Here is a 19,416-nt window from a genome sequence, read left to right on the forward strand (position 1 = left end):
ACGATTGAATGTAAATCAGTTTATATATATTCCTGTTACATCATTATATGCGTTACGACCCATTTTTGTCACTTTCTAGGTTCAAAATATTAGCGATTTAGCTCCTTTAAAAGAAATTAACAAAGATTTAAAAATACATTAAAATGAAAGTAAAATAAGTTTATAAAATAAACAGCCAAACATCCAAATAAAAGAGTATTTTAGAGGTTGATATAAAAAATTTCATTGAATGGTCTCGTAGCCTACTGACTACTCAAAAGTCTACTTATTCTATATTTCTTCACGCAGTACTGTAAAAAATCATTTGGGTATAATATGTCAGGAAAGCACACAAATTTATCTTTATATCTGTCTTTTAATGACTTATTCCTTTGTCTTTTAAATGATTCCGGGTCTAAACTAGGTGCCTTTGAAAACTCTTCACTTGTCAAAATTTCACCAATTCTTCGAATATTGTCACTATTGAACAAATTCTAATTATTCTACAGTATATATCCACCGGTGACAATGTCGCAGCGATTTCATTACCACCTAAATGAAAAGACACAGGTCTCCAGTTTCCTCCCACTGCTAAAGACCTCTATATGCGCAAGCGAATTATTGAAATATAGACCTGAAATAGTTAATAGTTGAATATAAACATTATGCAATTTGTTTTGTTAAAGCATTAATTTTAAAATAAATGCAAACAATCGACACTAACTATGTAATTTCGGGACTAACATATAGTTCAATATTATTTCATTAACTTGCTTGTGCGAAGGGGTGTCTAACAGTGAGACGAAACCGGGGGACCAAAGAAAATCCACCTTGTTTGACAGACGACCCCACGCCTTATCACTTTCAAGCGGTAAGAGAGAGTTGGGTCATTTTGGGAATAAAATATGGTACATTGTATATGGTTACTTGTTTTTCTTAATTTAAGAGGGGGGGGGTGGTGGATGGGCGAAATGTTGTCGTATATTGTCGTCGCCCCTGTCCGACTGTCGGTCCGGGTGGACACTCTAGAGGCTAAAAATAATATCTGATTGACTTTAAATTTATACACAGTGTTTACGGTCATGAGACGAATTTATGTTAGTAACTTTCCTAGAAAATTATTCATTTTCGTAATACATTGAATGAAAGCTTGCCGGTCATGCTTCGGCATCAAATTCACAGCCGTAATATTACTTCAAAATTATGTGTCTTCGTTTATACGGCAGCAAATGAATGCAGAACTTCCGAAATAAGAATACACTGTAGCTTGTGATGTCAGAACATCGTTTTTTATACGCCCACATTGAAATGTTGTCGTATATTGTCGTCGCCCCCGTCCGACAGTCTGTCGGTCCGGGTGGATGCTCTAGAGGCTAAAGTTAATATATGATTGACTTTAAATTTATACACAGTGTTTAAGGTCATGAGACGAATTTATGTCAGTAACTTTCCTAGAAAATTAAGCATTTTCGTAATACATTGAATGAAAGCTTGCTGGTCATGTTTTGGCATCAAATTCACAGCCGTAATATTCCTTCAAAATTACGTGTCTTTGTTTATACGGCAGCAAATGAATGCAGAACTTCCGAAATAAGAATAGCTTGTGGTGTCAGAACATTGTTTTTTATACGCCCACATTGAAATGTGGTCGTATATTGTCGTCGCCCTCGTCTGACGGTCCGTCGATCCGGGAGGACGCTCTAAAGGCTAAAGTTAATATCTGATTGACTTTAAATTTATACACAGTGTTTAAGGTCATGAGACGGAGAAGCCTATTGATTTTCGGCGATTTCCGATAATTACTGCCAGAGTTAAGGTCCTCGATCACTTTGAAAAATCTTGTGAATGCTCAAGAGGCCAAAGTTAATATCCGATTGACTTTAAATTTATACACAGTGTTTAAGGTCATAAGACGAAGAAGCCTATAGATTTTCAGCGATTTCTGATAATTACAGCCAAAGTTATGGCCCTTGATCACTTTGTGACGCTCTAAAGGCTAAAGTTATCATCCGATTGACTTCAGATTGATACACAGAGTTTAAGATCTTGAGACGAACAAGTATATTGATTTTCAATGAATCTTTTTGACTTGAACAGCTAAATCCATGATATTAAATGTTTTGTATACAAAACAATAGCATGGGGCAGAACTTTATAAAAACCAAACAAATTCTAATGGTTTTCTGATAATTACTTCATGAGTTGTTACTCTTATATAGTCTTAATCAGATTTTAGTGTATTATAAATGTTTCATTACTGAAAAAGTAAAAATATGCGACAACTTTTGTTGTCTGGCCGGACGATTTAGCTGCTGTGGGCGTATGTTTCGTTGCATGGCAACCTATCTTTCTTTATAAAATGTCAACAAAATATTCAAGTCCGTGCGTAATAGAAATAGGAACACCTCACTATTTTTCATATTTAATTCCCGTATGGTTATGGTATTTAAATGTATGTCAGTAATATGCCCTACAAAATTACATGTTTTCGTAATACGATTGAATGAAAGTTTGCTGATCCGTACCTGCCAGTAATATTCCTCCTAAATTACATGTCTTGGTTTATACGGCAGCAAATGAAAGAAAAGCGTTCGAAATAATAATACTTCAGCGTATTGGCGTACGTGACTCACAGCACATAGCTTTATAGTAAGCGCTGCCTTATATGTTAAGCAATTTTCGTGCGGCGCTCGAGATCACAGGAAAGTGCCACTGTGGATGAGAATTTCTATATGGAGTCTTAAAAGACGTAAAAGATATCGCAGACAAAATGACTGTCCATTGATTTAGGGTGTTATATACACTTATGATATGTGACATCTATGACTAGTTTATAGATGCTGTCGGCTCACATCATTGCGATTAAAATGCCCGACAATTGAGAAATCACGAGATGAATATGTGGATTGATGAATAGTCCGACAAAGGGGAAGCAATGACTTCTGTTTAAGATTAGATTGATGAATTGTCAGTAATCATGGCAGATTAAGTAGTAAATCAAGATAGGTGTATAGACGGTATAACATGATGAATATGTTGATCACTTAATTACCTACCGTATTTTTCGGTGTATAAGGCGCACTTTTTTTACCAGGTATTTTATTTTCTAGAAGGGGTGCGCCTAATACATAGTATTAAGCAAATCTTGGCTTTTCTGTGTGTCAACATCGAGGTCTGAAGTTGATCATATCGACAACAGCAATAAAGATGGCGGCCATTTCCCATACCGATATCCCGTATACCGTTAGTCATAGACGACAGTGGCAACAATATGGGTCAATAGCGGTTTAGTGTTATTAAAATATCTGCAAAGATATCGTAAATAATTAGATGACATATTTTTCTGCTATTCCGACATTCCGATGTCGTCATTTTTCGTGCAATAAATATGGCGGCCATTTAAGATACGGTATCGGCTTTTCCGTATACCGTTAGTCATATTTCTATTATTCCGGCTTTTCCGTATACCGTTAGTCATAAACGACAGTGCTAACAATATCTGCAAAATTATCGTTAATATTTCTATTATTCCTGCGTATTTGATGACATATATTTCTGCTAATCCGTTTACCGGTACAGTTAGCCACTGTCGGCAATCCAAACAGTGTGTCGTCAACGGTGATATCAGTCAAGTTGACGAAAAGGCGGGGCTTACGACAGACAAAGAGTTTTCATTGGCTATTAGAAGGGTAATTTCCATTGAGCACACGCTCATTATACCATAGGCTATGGGTATTGTCTGTTACAATGACAGCGTTAATGGGCGGGATTACAGTTAAACTGACAGAATACCAATTCTCTCTCAATTTGAGGATAACGTGCGGCGCTCCACCTATTCGCTTCTTTACTAGGTTTCATGTCGGTAAGTTTCCCCTTCATCGCCCTCCAACGTCTCACGTTTGACTCCCCCAAACTAAATTCACGACCCGCAGCCCTATTACCGTGTGCTTCAGCGTAACTAATTACCCTCAACTTCTCCTTAGCGGTATAAGCGGTTCGTCTCGTAGCCATTCTGAATAAATAATTTTTAAGAATGATGGAATGTTCACTGGTGTTTTATATACATCGGGGGGTTTTCTTTGAGCAAGACTGTCTTTTAGTAACCGTTTTAAATTACCGACGGTTTTCATTCAACATGGATTCAGTGATTGGCCCATTGTTATAATTTACCGGTATAGTTAATTATCTACCAGTGAGTTGTTATCGTTTTCTTTATGAAGTCGTTTGTAGTTGACAAAATCATTGTTTCTTTGATTGGTATTAAAAATGCTATTGTATTATTTTACCGGTATAGTTAATTATCTACCAGTGAGTTGTTACCGTTTTCTTTATGAAGTTGTTTGTAGTTGACAAAATCATTGTTTTTTTGATTGGTATTAAAAATGCTATTGTATTATTTTACTGATAGATCTAAATGGCTACAATCTGGGTATTGTCATGACGCGTGGAGTGGGCGGGGCAACAGACGCTATCGTTTGTCAGTTGTTTGCATAACTTGGAGTAAACTGGAATTGTTGTTTCTCTTATTACCGGTAGTCAGGATTTAAGTTGTGAGTAGCTGATCATGATATATTATTTCTACAGGTAATCAATCAAGCCTATTATCAACGATAATCTGGTTGAGTGGTAGTTATACACTATATTAATTTTAGAATTTTGAATATTATTCACCATGTCTTGATGTACAATTGGGCATATTCCCGGTCGGACAATTTTGGGCGTTTGGAAAATAGCGTTGGACAAATCCGGAATATACGGGGAAATCCCATCCCTGGTATAGGGAGGCAAATGGAACAGCCTGCGATATACATGTAACTCTCTATTTTGCATCATTATGTTGTAGTATTAGGTAGTATGTGGTGATATTGAGGTCGTATTGGGGTGGTATTGGGTAATATTGGGTAAATTGTCCCACCCGATAAATCAAGAGTATTTTCTGTTTTGGCTAAATAAAGTAGATATAAGCAGTTTGATACCTTACAAAAGGTAAATGTGCATTTCATTCTGCAGACAGAGATCCATCTACTTCATACTTCGAGAATAGATCTCTGCCCCAAATGGCTGCCATATCCAAAAACTATTATACTGTTTTGTAATGCGATTCTACTCCATTTCACATATGTCAGACACAGAAAGACTAAATAAACTTTTTTTCAACTTTATTAAATGGAATTAGAATAAATCCTTAGTGTTTTCGACTATCAAATTTCATCTTCTTTGATCGTTTGTCATTATTAAAACCTAATAAATCATTGTATTTACTCCGTAACAAGTCATCTATTAATCAATTAATCAATTTGTGTTAATTTTCAGGTAAATTGGTCTTACTGACTGTTGTTATTAGCATTAAACTTTATAATCCTTAGTTAAATTAGATTCTCTTTAGATACATGTAATTAAGGGGTATCTCCCGTTGGTCAGCATTAACTTTTTCCTTGGTTACTAATTGGCGGGGTTACCGGGGTTGGCCTCTTGGCTGGGTTTGCGAATTTGTTACCGGTGTCCGTAGCTCGCTTACTGGCTTTGTACCGAGGTTTGGCAACTTGGCAGGGTTACCGGGGTTGGCCTCTTGGCGAGGGTTTGCGAATTTGTTACCGGGGTCAGTAGCTGGCTTACCAGGGTTGTACAGAGGTTTGACAACTTATTGTTTAGATTGAAGTGCTAGTGTCCATAATTTTGCGAACTACGATACCTTTGGTTGGTTTGTAACATTGTTACTTGTCATAACAATAAAGGGATAGTATATAGACAAAGGTGTTGAGGTAACACCCGTGAGAGGGTTATAAGGCTAAATATAAATCCAAAGTTGGAACACTCAGGAGTAGAGCATTGTAAAATAAAAATAAAAATGGTTGGGGTGCCCAAGTTTAGATTTGTCGTTGATTCCATAAAGTAGTTAGATAGAATTTATATATCCTGATGAGCTCGAAATTAAAAACACTACTGACAATGACAATTACATGTACGCTTCCTACTTGGATCTGCGTCTCGATTTTTACAATTGCCATAAACTAAGTGTTAAATTTGACTTTTGACTTTCCGATTGTTAACTTTCCATTTATTAGTAGTAACATTCCAATATCACCAGCTTATGGAGTGTTTGTGTCTCAGCTAATTCATTACGCGAGAGCTTGTTCCCTTTATTCTGATTTTTTAAGTAGATCGAGGCATTTGTCATCTAAGCTTCAACCACAGGGATGCTTGCGCACTAAACTTATAAAAACTTTTTAAAAGTTTTATGGCCGCCATATTGACTTGATTGGTAAATATAACATTTCTCTCTCGGCTATTATTCTAGATATATTTAATTGACGCGTATACTATCTCCCTGATTATGTCTACTACATTGTTAACACTGTTCATCACGTGCATCTTGCATACCGATAGTCCATTGGCCAATCACACTATTTTACCGAGATTTCATCTAATATACTATTCAAAAAAAGTAGGGGATATTTGATTTTTAAGTGTTATTAAAGTCACCTAATGAAACTGACAAAGAAACAAATGACAAAATGAAATGAAGTTCACATTCATCGATTTATTCCAAATGATCGTTAGACTAAGTAAGGCACAGACTGACCATTATAAGGGTAAAATGATACCCGGGGTCAAACAGCAAAGTTACCACAGCATCACAACCAAGTCAGTAACGGGTAAATCCTCCTCTGTTTGCCAAACAAGCATTGATCCGACGTGGCATACTCCTAATGAGACGTCTAAGGTCATTTTGGTCCAGATTGTCCCATTCCTGTTGCAACGCAGCAGCAAGTTCTTGGACATTGGCAGGACGTTGTTGACGTTGACGTAACCTCTGTCCAGACATGCTCGATGGGGGAGAGGTCGGGACTCAGTGCTGGCCAAGGTAATGTGGTGATGTTCTGTTGTTGGAGGTAACCTGTAACGATCCTGGCCCTGTGACATCTTGCGTTGTCATCCTGGAAGATGAAACGGCGGCCATGACGTCGTGCGAACGGCACAACATGGACTGCCAAGATGTTGTCCCGGTAGTACTGGCCTGTAACACGCCCTGCAACAACATGTAAAGCCGTTCTTCCAGCAACAGTGATGCCTCCCCACACCATAACAGAACCACCCCCAAATCGATCATGTCTGATGACGTTAACGTCTTGGAAGCGCTCGTTTCGACGACGCCAAACCCTCCTACGTCTGTCCAAAAAATCAACAGTGAACCTTGACTCATCTGAAAACATCACATTGCTCCAGCGTCGATTATCCCAGTGTTGACGATCCCTACACCAACGACGTCTTGCCTGAATGTGATGATCTCTCAAACAAGGGATCACGCGAGGACGTCGGGCGCGAAGGTGACCCCTATGCAGTCGATTCCGAATCGTCTGGCCACTCACTCTCACACCAGTGTCTGTTTGAAAACGAGCGCTGATCTGATTTGCTGTGATGACACGATTTCTCAAGGCCAAGGTACGGATAAATCGATCCTGGGCTTGAGTTGTCGCCCTTGGTCGACCTGAGCGTGGTCTGTCCTGTACAGATTGTGTATCACGGTATCTGGACCATAGCCTGCTTATGACAGACTGAGAAACATTCATCGTCCGCGCCACAACCGCCTGTGTTGTACCGATCTGTAGCATGCCAAGGGCACGTAACCTTTCATTTTGGGTAAGCCGACGCATATCAAAATTTGTTTTCTGGTCACTAAAACAATTAAACTGATGTTTCCACCCTGGAATTCAATGCCACAATGACTGTAACATTCAAAGTCAGAGTTGTGCAAATCTTGGGTTGGACCCCCATGATGATCCCAAGCATCACCTGCATTCCATGCGGTAGCTATTGGTGCGTTTGGGCGTCACATGTAACTGGAAATGTTTCTTCTGTTAGGTTCTATAGTGACTTTTTTCGTAGTCATTTGCATATTTTAGTATTATGCCCCCAAAATCAAATATCCCCTACTTTTTTTGAATAGTATAGTTTGGATGCAGCTATGGCGGGTGTGGCACCAGACAGAGTAAGCTTACTCTTCCGGACACCTGTTACCACTATTTGTCAATTTGTCTAATGGTTTGGATTGTTCGTACTTGGTTTAATATGATGTAGGTACGAATTAATACCAAAAGGTTTATTTACATGTATAATGATAGTCAAGGTTTGGACTATGCCTTAGAAATTGAAAGTGGGAGGCAACTAGTATGTGTCTCTCTTTTATGGACTGAGGTGTATATATTGTCTGTCATATTTTCATATTTTATCATTGCTTGATAATGACTAGAGAAGCCTAGTCGAAATGTCGCTCAGTAATAAGCAGTAATTGTATTCTATAGAATCGTGACCTGTACATGTATACCCCAGTTCAATTACTAAATGCCATTTAAACGATTTAACTAGCTTAGTGTCTGTTCTCAAGTGGGGCTAGTTGTACTGTAGACAGCCAGCATAAGTTGTGTGCAATTATGTGTCATCTATTTTTAGGGGGATTGAGGGGGGGGGGGTCTTAGCCTCACTGACGGCTTGTTATTTTTGCAATGTGTATTGTAGAAAACCTGTATTTGCAATATCGATATAGCCATTTATTTTGATAGTTCCATTGTGTAGTGTACCCCATCCAACAGTACTATTACAGTGAAGCTTAAATTGTTTAGTATTCTGGATATAGCCAATGTGAATTTGACAAATTATATACATGTTCACTGTTTATATTTTAGTAGAATGGTAAACACTTGATATTTTACTATACAGTGTTTTATTTGTTGCTATTATTTTTTTATTCTAGTTAATCTTAGGGAAGTTCATGAAATAAGAGCTGGCAAAAATTCTAAAGATTTTGAAAAATGGTTTGAAGAATCTCGCAAATGTGATAGTCGGGCCTGTCTCATAATATTTTATGGAAATGAATTTAAGCTGAAAACTCTCTCCATTGTTGGTAAGTAATTAATTTGGATTTCTTTATTCAACAGTTTATGTTAAACTAGGACACAAATTGATAAATTTGATAGAATATTCGTCAACATGTGGCATATAATAGAAGTAAATATTAGTAGCTGTTTTCCATAAATTTGTGTTGTTGTCAATTGATTAAAACACAGATCCTATTTTGTTTCATTTTTTATAGTCATTTTGTTTTACTTGTCTTTACTACACGTGGATCTGGAAGAGTTGTTATATAAACCACATTCTGTATGATGTGAAGGATTAGCTAATGAAACGGTCTGTTATGCCGAGTTTTTGGCATAAGATGCACAGAACTGTCGGTAACCCACTAGAAACATCAACGCAGATTAGTTGATCGAATGTCTGACGTCATAGGGTCAAAAGCTGCTCGTATGACCTCTGACACGACCTTCCAATACAACTGGTCTGATCTTAATCATTGTATGAGAGGCCATCGAAAGTATAAAAAAAAACAAACGAAATATAGATCTGTATTTTAATCGGATTGTGTTGTTGTTTATTATTTTATCCAGTTACTAAATGCCACAAATTTAGAGTATGTCTTTCAGCTTTATTTATAGCATTCAGATTTTATTTAGGACCTAGCAAGGAACAGAGCATATTCAAAAGATTGTACAAAAAACATGTGCCGTGTATTCATTGGCACCAGGGTAGTTCCTTTAGGAACGGTCTCTGATTGGACCCTGTCCGATGACCATTCCTATTCGTCCCTATATAGCTGCAATATGAAAATACCACTCTTTTCCACCTCTGTTCTAAGGCAATTTTTGAATCCTTCCCAACTATTTTTCACAATGATTCTTCTTTATTCACCACAAGGAATCATTTCTCACCATATCTGACACATAATAATTCAACACTATTTTAAAGTAGAATATTACGATTAAAAACATACACAAAATACGATTGAACTAATCAGCCATATGCACAGACCACATGTTTTTTTTATTAATTGCAAAGGAGCAAGCATCAGGGATGCTATTTCAAAATGTTGCAGGTCGGAATTTTTAGTTAGGGTTAACAGAATAAGGTCACTAGAAGTTGTCCGCTTCAGGAAATAAAGTCAGTAAGCTTCCATTCCCTTTAATGGACTTCAACTAGAAATATTTCTTATGTTATGTACATGTAGCATATGAATTTCTGAATAATGTTTATGATTAGTATAAAAAAATTAGGTCTTCTCGCTATTTTTCATATTTAATTCCTGTACCAGCTTCAACTTCACGATTAAGTAGTTAATCAAGGTAGAGATACAGACTGAATAACACGATAAATACGTTGATCACTTAATAGGTTTTTATCAACGATAATCGAGTTAGTAATAGTTATACACTTAGTACAGTCAATATATTTTGGAATTTGGAATATTATTATTATTCACCATATCTTGATGTCCAATTGGGCATATTCCGAGTCAGACGGTTGGAAAATTGCATACTGTATGTCTGGAATATATACAGGCGCAGTAGCATCCCTGATTGGCACGCATATAAAATAACCCCGGAGGATTCAAATTCGATGAAGTGTAGATACATGTAGAAATACTGATGTCCAGTCATCGCACATTGCATGGCACACACCTGTCATTATTATTAGCCTGGCTGGTGTAGAAAAGTTGTATGTTAAACCCCATTTCATTTCATATATATTGACATTGACTAATAGAAATATTTTTTCAGCTAACAGCCGTGAAGACTTCAATGTTTGGGTAAGAGGATTAGAATACTTAGTACGTGACACTAAAGCAGCATCGTTTCAACTTCACCTTGAAAGGTACCTAAAATCTATGTCGTATTTATACGCCCACATTGAAGTGTGGTCATATATTGTCACTCCAGTCCGTCCGGCATCCACAATCGCTTGTAGACACTCTAGAGGCTAAACTTAATATCCGATTGACTTTTAAATTTATACACAGTGTTTAAGATCACGAAGAAACCTATTGATTTTCAACGATTTCAGATAATTACTGCAAGAGTTATGGTCCTTGATCACTTGGGAAATCTTGTGGACGTGCTAGAGGTTAAAGTTTATATTAATTTATTCACACTGTTCAAGGTCATGAGACAAACAATTAAAACAGATTCTAATGATTTCTGATAATTACTGAATGGGTTGTTAATCTTAATCCGATTTTAGTGTGTTGTAAATGTTTTCATTACTGACAAAAGAAAAAAAATGAGACAACCCTTGTTTACTGCCCGGACGACTTAGCTGCTGTGGGCATATTTTCGTTGTCTGGCAAGCCTATTGATTTTCAACCATATCTGATAATTACTGCCAGAGTTATGGCCCTTGATCACTTTGAAGCTTCTTGTGGACGCTCTAGAGGCTAAAGTTAATATTCGATTGACTTTATTTAAATTTATTATACACAATGTTTAACACTACAGACATGATTTTTTCCCGCTTTAAAGTGGATTTCCGCTTTTTGTCTGGTACGGTCCCGATTTTTTGAGTTTGTTTCCCATTTTTGACAACAATCTTGTTCCGATTTAATTGTTTTCTGAAATCGGTTTCTGCAATACATCCAGATTCTAGGGTTATTCACTATCTCTGACATATCTAAGAAAAGTACCAACCTTGGTTACTAATGTATTAGCAGAAGATGAGCTAGATCAATATGACATGGAGGTCAGAAAATTTCAGACAGCCACAATTCCTGATATTCAAGAAGGGGAAGGAATAGATACCTGGTGGGGTAGGGATGAAATTAACAAAAAATATCCATTCTTAATCTTATCAAAAATGGTGAAGGCAGTCTTGCGCTGCTTTCATGGTCCTCAAGTGGAAAGCTCCTTTTCTGTGAATAAAATATTGTTTATAAAAAAAAAAAAGTGGAAAGCTCCTTTAATGTTATAAATGACATTATTGATAGCAAGTTGGGGAGGATAAACATAGCTACATACAATTCAATACAGAACATCAAGTATGGTCTCAAGGCAGCTGAAAAGAGTGCAGTGCAGTTCTTCAAGAAAAACGATTTCTTACACGAAAGAGTGGATAGTACTCTTTGTAGAAATATAAAAAGTTCATACAAACAGTACAAAGAAGTTCTTGAGAATAAAAAGAAACTTGCCCAAGAAAGGAAACAAAAATTAGACATTGCACCAACCGCAGTCAAAATTATTACAAAAAGAAAAGCAAAGGAAATATTTGCAAAGGCTGCCAAAAAAACTAGACTGACACATTAAAAGTCAGTAATTAAAACAAGAAATAAAGGCTAAACAGAAATGATCTTAGTGTATTTTAATATTGTATATATTGTATATATATTCTTAGTTGGAGGGCAAACAATGTGAATTATTAACATTATTTATTTTTTTTAATATTTTTTAATAAGTATTTGGTAAACTAATTTACTAAGTATTTTTGCATACCAGTAACTTTAATTGATATTTCTGTAAATGGTAGAAGTATCATACTGAACTGTGATGGTGTTTGTGAAAAGGAAATTTTAAAATGAATGTGGTATCATGTATGTCAGTAGATTCAGGGAGAAAATTCTTTGACATTGTAATTAATGTAATTTTTAAAGAAGAGTTTAGACCATGGGTTCCATGTCTGACGTATATGCCGGTCGGGACCGAGGGCTTTTGAAAATGACCGAAACTAGATCAGACCCGTACGTCATTTTGCGGGCATGTAAACTGTCGGGTATAATAAAATTAACAGTCTTCAGTAGTCCCCAAATGGAAACCACTGCCAATTAATTATCCTTGTGTATATTGCTCTAATAACAATAAACGGAGGATCAACATTAAACAGATTAAAAGCTTAAAAATTAATCAATTTAATTAGTCGTGTATTGTTTTATTATAAGGCCTAGTACTGTGTGATCATTCTTAAAACCGAGTTGTTGTTACAGCATATTTGCTTACTTTCATTGCTCGTGCAGCCATATTTACTGTAAAAGCTTTACTTTGATGTCTTCACTCGATAACTAGAGTTAATCATTCTTTACATCATTTCAAAAGGTTGAAATTCCAAACCTCTCAGAATAACAAAAGAAAGTGAGATGATGATATTGTCGTCAATAAATCCGATCTCCCTTCTTCAACATCGGCCCACGATGAAGACAGTTCCACTCCAAAAACCAAAGTCTGTCGTAAAAATCTCAATGGTCACAAACATTCCCGTGGTTAAGATATGATATTCCCACACAAAATATGTGTTGTCAGGTGTGTTTTTAATCCTTTTTATTTTCTTTTATTTAACAATTGATAGACGTTACTCTGCTTGACACAGTGAAGTTTTATGCTTGCCTCCATTTTGAAATATGTCCAATTATCTTTACATGTTATCGAGTGAAAATACTAGCACGATATTGTTTGACCTCCCCAAATATCAATCGAGTTAATTTATTGATACAGTAAGTTTGAGAAGTATGTTAATTATTGTACATTTTTATGACTTTGAATTATTTAAATGCATTAATCATTCGGAACTACTTTTTCCCCATGTATGGTGAAATAGTCAACAGTCTACATGTAACTCATCACGTACGCAATATGCACTATGCACTGGTTAATTAAAAGATTGTTTTGGCAGAAACATTATATATATAACTGGTTCCCCGAATTTTAGAAATTCGACTCTGGAAGAGCACGCTGCTTCCAGTGACCATAAAACGTCACTTGAACAGAAGATTGACTATTTAAAGATGTTATACCACAACAGTTCCATCAGAGGTCCAACGAGTATATACGGTGGATGATGTAAATAAATTAAACAAATAGTGTACTTGCAATGAATGAATGTCTCTTGTTATTGTTATATTTTATGAATGTATAAATAGAAAAATAAATGATGATAAATGATTACACGTGTTCCTTTATTTATTACCTTGAATTTCGTGTGACTGTCCTTGACCCAATTAAACCCGATCTACATTTCAATAGCATGTTGTTTTGTTGTTTTTTATTATGTGCCAAAGATATCACCACTTTCACCGTGTGAAAAATGACCGCCTGGTAAAATTTTGAAGTGGAAGCCCTGGTTTAGACATAAGCAGCTGTGGCTGGCCATAATAAATTCTACCCCTTAGTATTGCACATTTAAAATCATTGTACATGTAGTATTGTATATTAATCAAAATGTTTAAATGTAGGTGAGATTGAATAAAATTGCTGCTTGTGTTTTTGTTGTTAGTACTTTTAGAAATGATTCTATTTGAATAATGGATATATTCTAAATTTCAGATGGTTACGAAAGGAGTTTTATATGATGGAAAAATCTGGTTCAGAAGTGTAAGTATGTTTGAATAATTTTTATTTAGATTAAGAGATTTTTTGAATAGTGGACAGGGTCTTAGAAATTGGGATGGGGAACCAGGGCTTGGGGTCATTTAAGAATTAGTTGAATTTGTGTTCACCCTTAAACCTAAATACAATACAGGACATTGCTTTGGACTTGGTTGACATTGTACGTCAAAAGGAATATATTGATACTACTTTCAGTTACATATTTTACCTTGAGCACTAGCACCAAGCAGTTGAAAGTTGAACCAAACTTAGTTTTATTGCCCTGGGTCCAGAAGACTGTCTTTTGTAATGTAGAATAATATATAAAGAGATATCTACAAGCTTATTATGTTGATATCTGAGCCTGGATTTATCACAGTGTTTACTACTGTCTGAGCCATGCTGATAAATAAAATGATTTCATCCTATATGAATAAACTACTTAATTATGGTTATTTAAAAATTTACCTACATGTTTGAAGTCATCTTAGTTTGAATAAAAACCATTGTACAATTAAATATTCAAACACATGAAAGAAAAGTTATATCCTGAAAAATCAACCTGAAAAGTGTCACTTGTCACGTGTAGAACGAGACCAAAGGGATTAAAGTTTGACAGACTTTGAAAACCATGTGTTGCAATATAAACATACCGCAATATAAATATACCGCAATATATGTCTACTAATTGAATATATGACTTATTTACTACCTTTAAAGTAATATTATGGTTGTAAACATGTTTCTAAAGCATCGAAAGTTCCAATTTCTAGGGTTTATAACATGAACAAACCAGCAAACCATCTAAACAAAAGAAATATTAAATTTATATTTACAGGGTAACATTAAAGAATTTAAAGGCATGGTTACCCAGGATCAATTACAAAACATCAACAGGAAAATTAAGAGAGAAATTTCAGGTAAAAAAGCTATTTTTAGTCCAGTTCTGCGGTAAATTAGTCCTTCATGATATATTTATTAATGAAACTTTTATATTTGGCTTGAATAACATTATTATCTGAAGCTTTGTGATAACGCTCAAATACATTTATTCATGTGTAATTGTCTGAAAACTTTCACATTTAGTAATGCTTGGTATAAATTACCACTGATGTGGTTGTCACGGTGATCAGGATATCTTATCTCAGTGTAGTAAACCTACACTCAAAGCCATTAAAAACGCAATGCCTAATTCGTGAAATATTTCTGGTAAACATTTTCTTGGGCTTTCCTATCTTATGGCACATAAGTGAAACTTGTGATGGGTCTCTTTTTGTGGAGTTCTGGGTTTGAACCCAATATCAGTTCTCAGTAATGCACTTCTTCGTGCAAACTCAGCACTTGTCTTTTTTCACGATTTTAAGCAGTCCCATGTCACACGTTTGGCACATGCATTCCCTTTAAATACAGATCAAAATTTCAACATTCATCACTACTGCTACTGCCAGGGGAACTGTTGGAACACGGCAACGTCAGCACAGTCCTCAAACAGTCCAAGGCGCCAGGCTGCTCTTGGGTTTAGGCTGCCGTCAACTTTACCAAGGTCAAATCCTTTTGCATTGTCATCGACAGCAATGGGCCGCAAATCAGGGGTATCTGCACAACACACCATGGCAAAATGTCATCTTCTCGGATGAATCCCGATTCACCCTCAGTTTTCCTGATGGAAGTCACATGAACGCTTTGCTCTTAACTGCGTGCTTGAAAGGGATCATTTCGGGGGAGGTGGCGTCATGGTTTGGGTCGCTATCAACGTCAACTTCCGGTTCCAGTTGGTGGTGGTCCAAGGCAATCTCAACGCTCAACATTATGTTGACGCCATCCTTTGTCCGGTGTTGCTTCCATTGCTGGCTCAACATGGCGTCCGTCGACAGATGGTTTTCCAGCACGACAACGCCCGACCCCACACTGCCAGGTTGACAAGAGACTTTTTGAACAATCATTATGTCCGTGTTATGGATTGGCCTGCTATGTCTCCCGACATGAACCCGATCGAACACCTTTGGGATGAACTTGGATGACGGGTTTGCACTCAAGCCATGTACCACAAACTGTTGCAGAGTTGGCACAGGTACTCCAAAATCATTGGCAAACAATCGCACAGCGGGTAGTGAGACATCTGTGCCAGTTCATGCCAAGGCGACTTTAGGCATGTGTAAGAGCTCAGGGTGGACATACCCGATATTGACTTCAGATGACCCCAGCTTTGTTTCATGTTTCTCTGATGTTTCGGTTTTGTGCATTTGTAATGAATTCTTTCATGAAATTGTCCACAGATGCTTGTTATCTTGCTTTTGTCAATTGTTATGTACATTTGTTAAAAGTTGTTGCAGTAAATAAACTTTGAATTTGGAATTACGTTTTTAATGGATTTGAGTGTATTATTAATGTTACGAAAGTCTTGACGATCATTTCTGATTGCAAAACGGTGTAAGCAGTCCATATTTTACATTTCGACTTTTATTTATTTCAGGAGGTTGATACAGCAAGTAAAGGGGAGGTTGTATTTGAACAATTTGCTACCTTATACCATAAACTTGTCCATGTCACAAGTGTGAGTATTAATTTATGATGAAATGGTCCATATGAGTATGGTACATTATATAATAATGAATAATAAACTTATCCATGTCAGTATGATTTAAATCTTAAACTTGTCTATGTGGGTCAGTCTCAAACTTGTCTGTGTGCATGTATATTTTATTTATTTTACCTTTTCAGATTATTACAGACAATAATGATAAATATTTTGATCAAGTTGGAGATGAAAAGTAAGTGTATATAATGGTCATAAGACAGATGTATGTGATGTAAACAGCTGCCATATCACATTTTAAATACTGGGTTGTCATCCTAAATCCACTGTTAGCTCTTCTAAAAGGGAGATAATTTATATAAAGAGGTCATGAAGGGTATTTTGAATAAAATCATGATACATAATGTTTATTTTTTCAGACAAATGTCTGTGGACAAGTTCAAATTTTTTTTAATGGAAGAACAAAAGGTAATTGAGAATTTTGTTACTTTTACTTGTTAATCAGTCTATGTTTACTGCTTAAACAATATCACAGCAAAGTATGCTTTTACACAATCTTTAAATATGATTATTACCTATGCAGATATATGTAAAGAAAAATTTTCTTTTACTTTTGTTAAACAAGTTATTATCTCCCTTTGACATGTCTCAGCATTGGTGATTAATTAACCGTTTTGGTTATTAATACGGGTTTATTTAGGTGATGCTTGATTGTGAGTCCTGAATGCAATGAGTGACACATATAATTCACTTCCCTCAGTCCCAAAAACTGAGGTGCTGTGAGTAGAATCATGACATGATTAAATGCAATGAAGATTGTAGTGCAAAATCCCCCTTTTCACTCATATTCGTGGGATTGAGAGACTAGTAACCTTTGAAGGCTTATTATGTACTACTGTTACTTCCAATTGACCCTCAACAGCTGGTTTTAAATGGTGACCCCCACCTCAAAATTTACTGGGTTTCACCTTTGGTTTATAAAATATCATTTGAATATGAAATATTAATGAACTATATTTAACCAGGAGATAAATGTAAATACTAGTGATGTGAAGAAAAGAATGATGGATTTTCTAGATGATACAGTTAGAGCAGCAGGTGGACTTTATTTTACAGAATATGAGGTAAAATGATCAATAATATCTATGTATTTTGTTCAGTTAGACTTTTTTTTAGCTTGTTCTTTTTTTGTCCACTATCATTTGCAGTTAATTTTCTTGAAACTGGGAAAAAATTCAGGGTTACATGTTCATGTTTGAATTTAAAATTTGTTTCTTATGTGGAGAATATCTGTATAAAATTTAAGAAATGCTTTGTTAACATGTTAAAAAAATTAATAGTTATGAGTGATTTAGCACTCCTGCTATAGAGTTTAAACTGCTAGTTCCTATACTGCTTTCTTATTTAGTTTTTAGATTATTTATTTTCACCTGAAAATACATTATGGAATAGCGCAAATGATCCCCAAGACATGACTCATCCTTTGTCCCATTACTGGATAGCCTCTTCACATAATACGTAAGTTAAAACTTTATAAACCATAATCTCCCATAATATGTTTCTTCACCTTTAATAATAGTCGGGAGGTGATGTGGCTCAGTGATTGTGCTGGCTTACTGGTGAGACAATTCCCAGGGTTTTTCAAGTGTCAGTTCCCCTTGTTAGTGGTGTAGGATGGAGGGCCTGGCGAGAATAGCGTCTAGGTGTTTGAATGGGACAAAAAACTAAGGTCCTGTGTACACATTGGCATGTACGTTTAAGAACCCTTTACATTTGGAATTTGAAAGAGTAAACTGTAGCACCACTGTCTGGGAAAAATTCTCCTCGTAAGCCTGTCTTCCTAAGCCTAATCGGTAGGATTGTAAACCCCATTTAATGATATTATCACACAGTGTAGCTTAAATGATGAGTCTAAGGGAGTATTAATCACAGAGTTGCCAGTAATCTACATCTTCTTGAGACAGGGGTTAAAGTTGCCACACTAATCCTTGTCATCATCACTTTTAAGTTCTTAGTTTCTTTAACCCAGTTATTGTGATCCAGTTATTGTGATAACTTTAAAGGAACTAAATCGCTATTCTTTGGCACCTAGAAAAGGACACAAATGGGACACAACACATATAATAATGTGATATGGATGTATATAAACTGATTTACATTCAATCATTTCTGTTTTTACTGTAATTTCTAATCAGTTATGTTCGGCTAATTATGCAAACTGAATGACAGTCTTTAGCGTCTGGTTGTTCCAGTCTACACTGGTAGTATTCTCTTGTGGGGTATGTTTAACCTCGTTCATCGAATTGCTTCATTACAAATGGTCCTCAAAAGCATTCTAGCACGCAATTCTTGTGCCAATTTTCATTTTGTCTTAAATATTGGATATCAGAAGCCCATCTTTTCACAGTAAGATAACAACATCAGTGTTGATTTAAATTGACCAATGAGTCCTGTTTGCAATTTCGGAGACTGGATGATATTGTGCTAAAGACTTACCTTCTTTAACCCTCTTACATTTTATTTAGGTATACTTTAAAGATACATTAGTTATGAGATATATCTGCCTATTGTGAGTCTTTATTTAGGCTTCAGATGTTATAGAAATTATTAATTAGACCTTTATTTACATGACAAGCTTAAAATCAACTCTGCAGACCCTCGGATGTTTTGGATACAGCTTGGATTTAAACAGTCGATCATTTAATAATTAAATCAATAAATGGTCTA

General features: G+C 35.9%; 1 protein-coding gene across 1 annotated transcript in view; it reads left to right on the plus strand.

Moving 5' to 3' along the window:
- The window catches only part of LOC126815318 (1-phosphatidylinositol 4,5-bisphosphate phosphodiesterase gamma-1), a 68,468-nt gene that overhangs the window by 10,242 nt on the left and 38,810 nt on the right, over positions 1 to 19,416 (plus strand). The window contains exons 2-10 of the mRNA XM_050540889.2: positions 8,732 to 8,881; positions 10,590 to 10,683; positions 14,112 to 14,159; positions 14,992 to 15,073; positions 16,627 to 16,707; positions 16,875 to 16,924; positions 17,109 to 17,157; positions 17,715 to 17,813; positions 18,098 to 18,207. Coding sequence (XP_050396846.1) covers positions 8,732 to 8,881; positions 10,590 to 10,683; positions 14,112 to 14,159; positions 14,992 to 15,073; positions 16,627 to 16,707; positions 16,875 to 16,924; positions 17,109 to 17,157; positions 17,715 to 17,813; positions 18,098 to 18,207 — 763 coding nt within the window. The remainder of the gene's footprint in view (positions 1 to 8,731; positions 8,882 to 10,589; positions 10,684 to 14,111; positions 14,160 to 14,991; positions 15,074 to 16,626; positions 16,708 to 16,874; positions 16,925 to 17,108; positions 17,158 to 17,714; positions 17,814 to 18,097; positions 18,208 to 19,416) is intronic.

The sequence above is a fragment of the Patella vulgata genome, chromosome 3 (assembly GCF_932274485.2).
Source record: "Patella vulgata chromosome 3, xgPatVulg1.2, whole genome shotgun sequence".
In the NCBI taxonomy this organism is placed as follows: Eukaryota; Metazoa; Mollusca; class Gastropoda; family Patellidae; genus Patella; species Patella vulgata.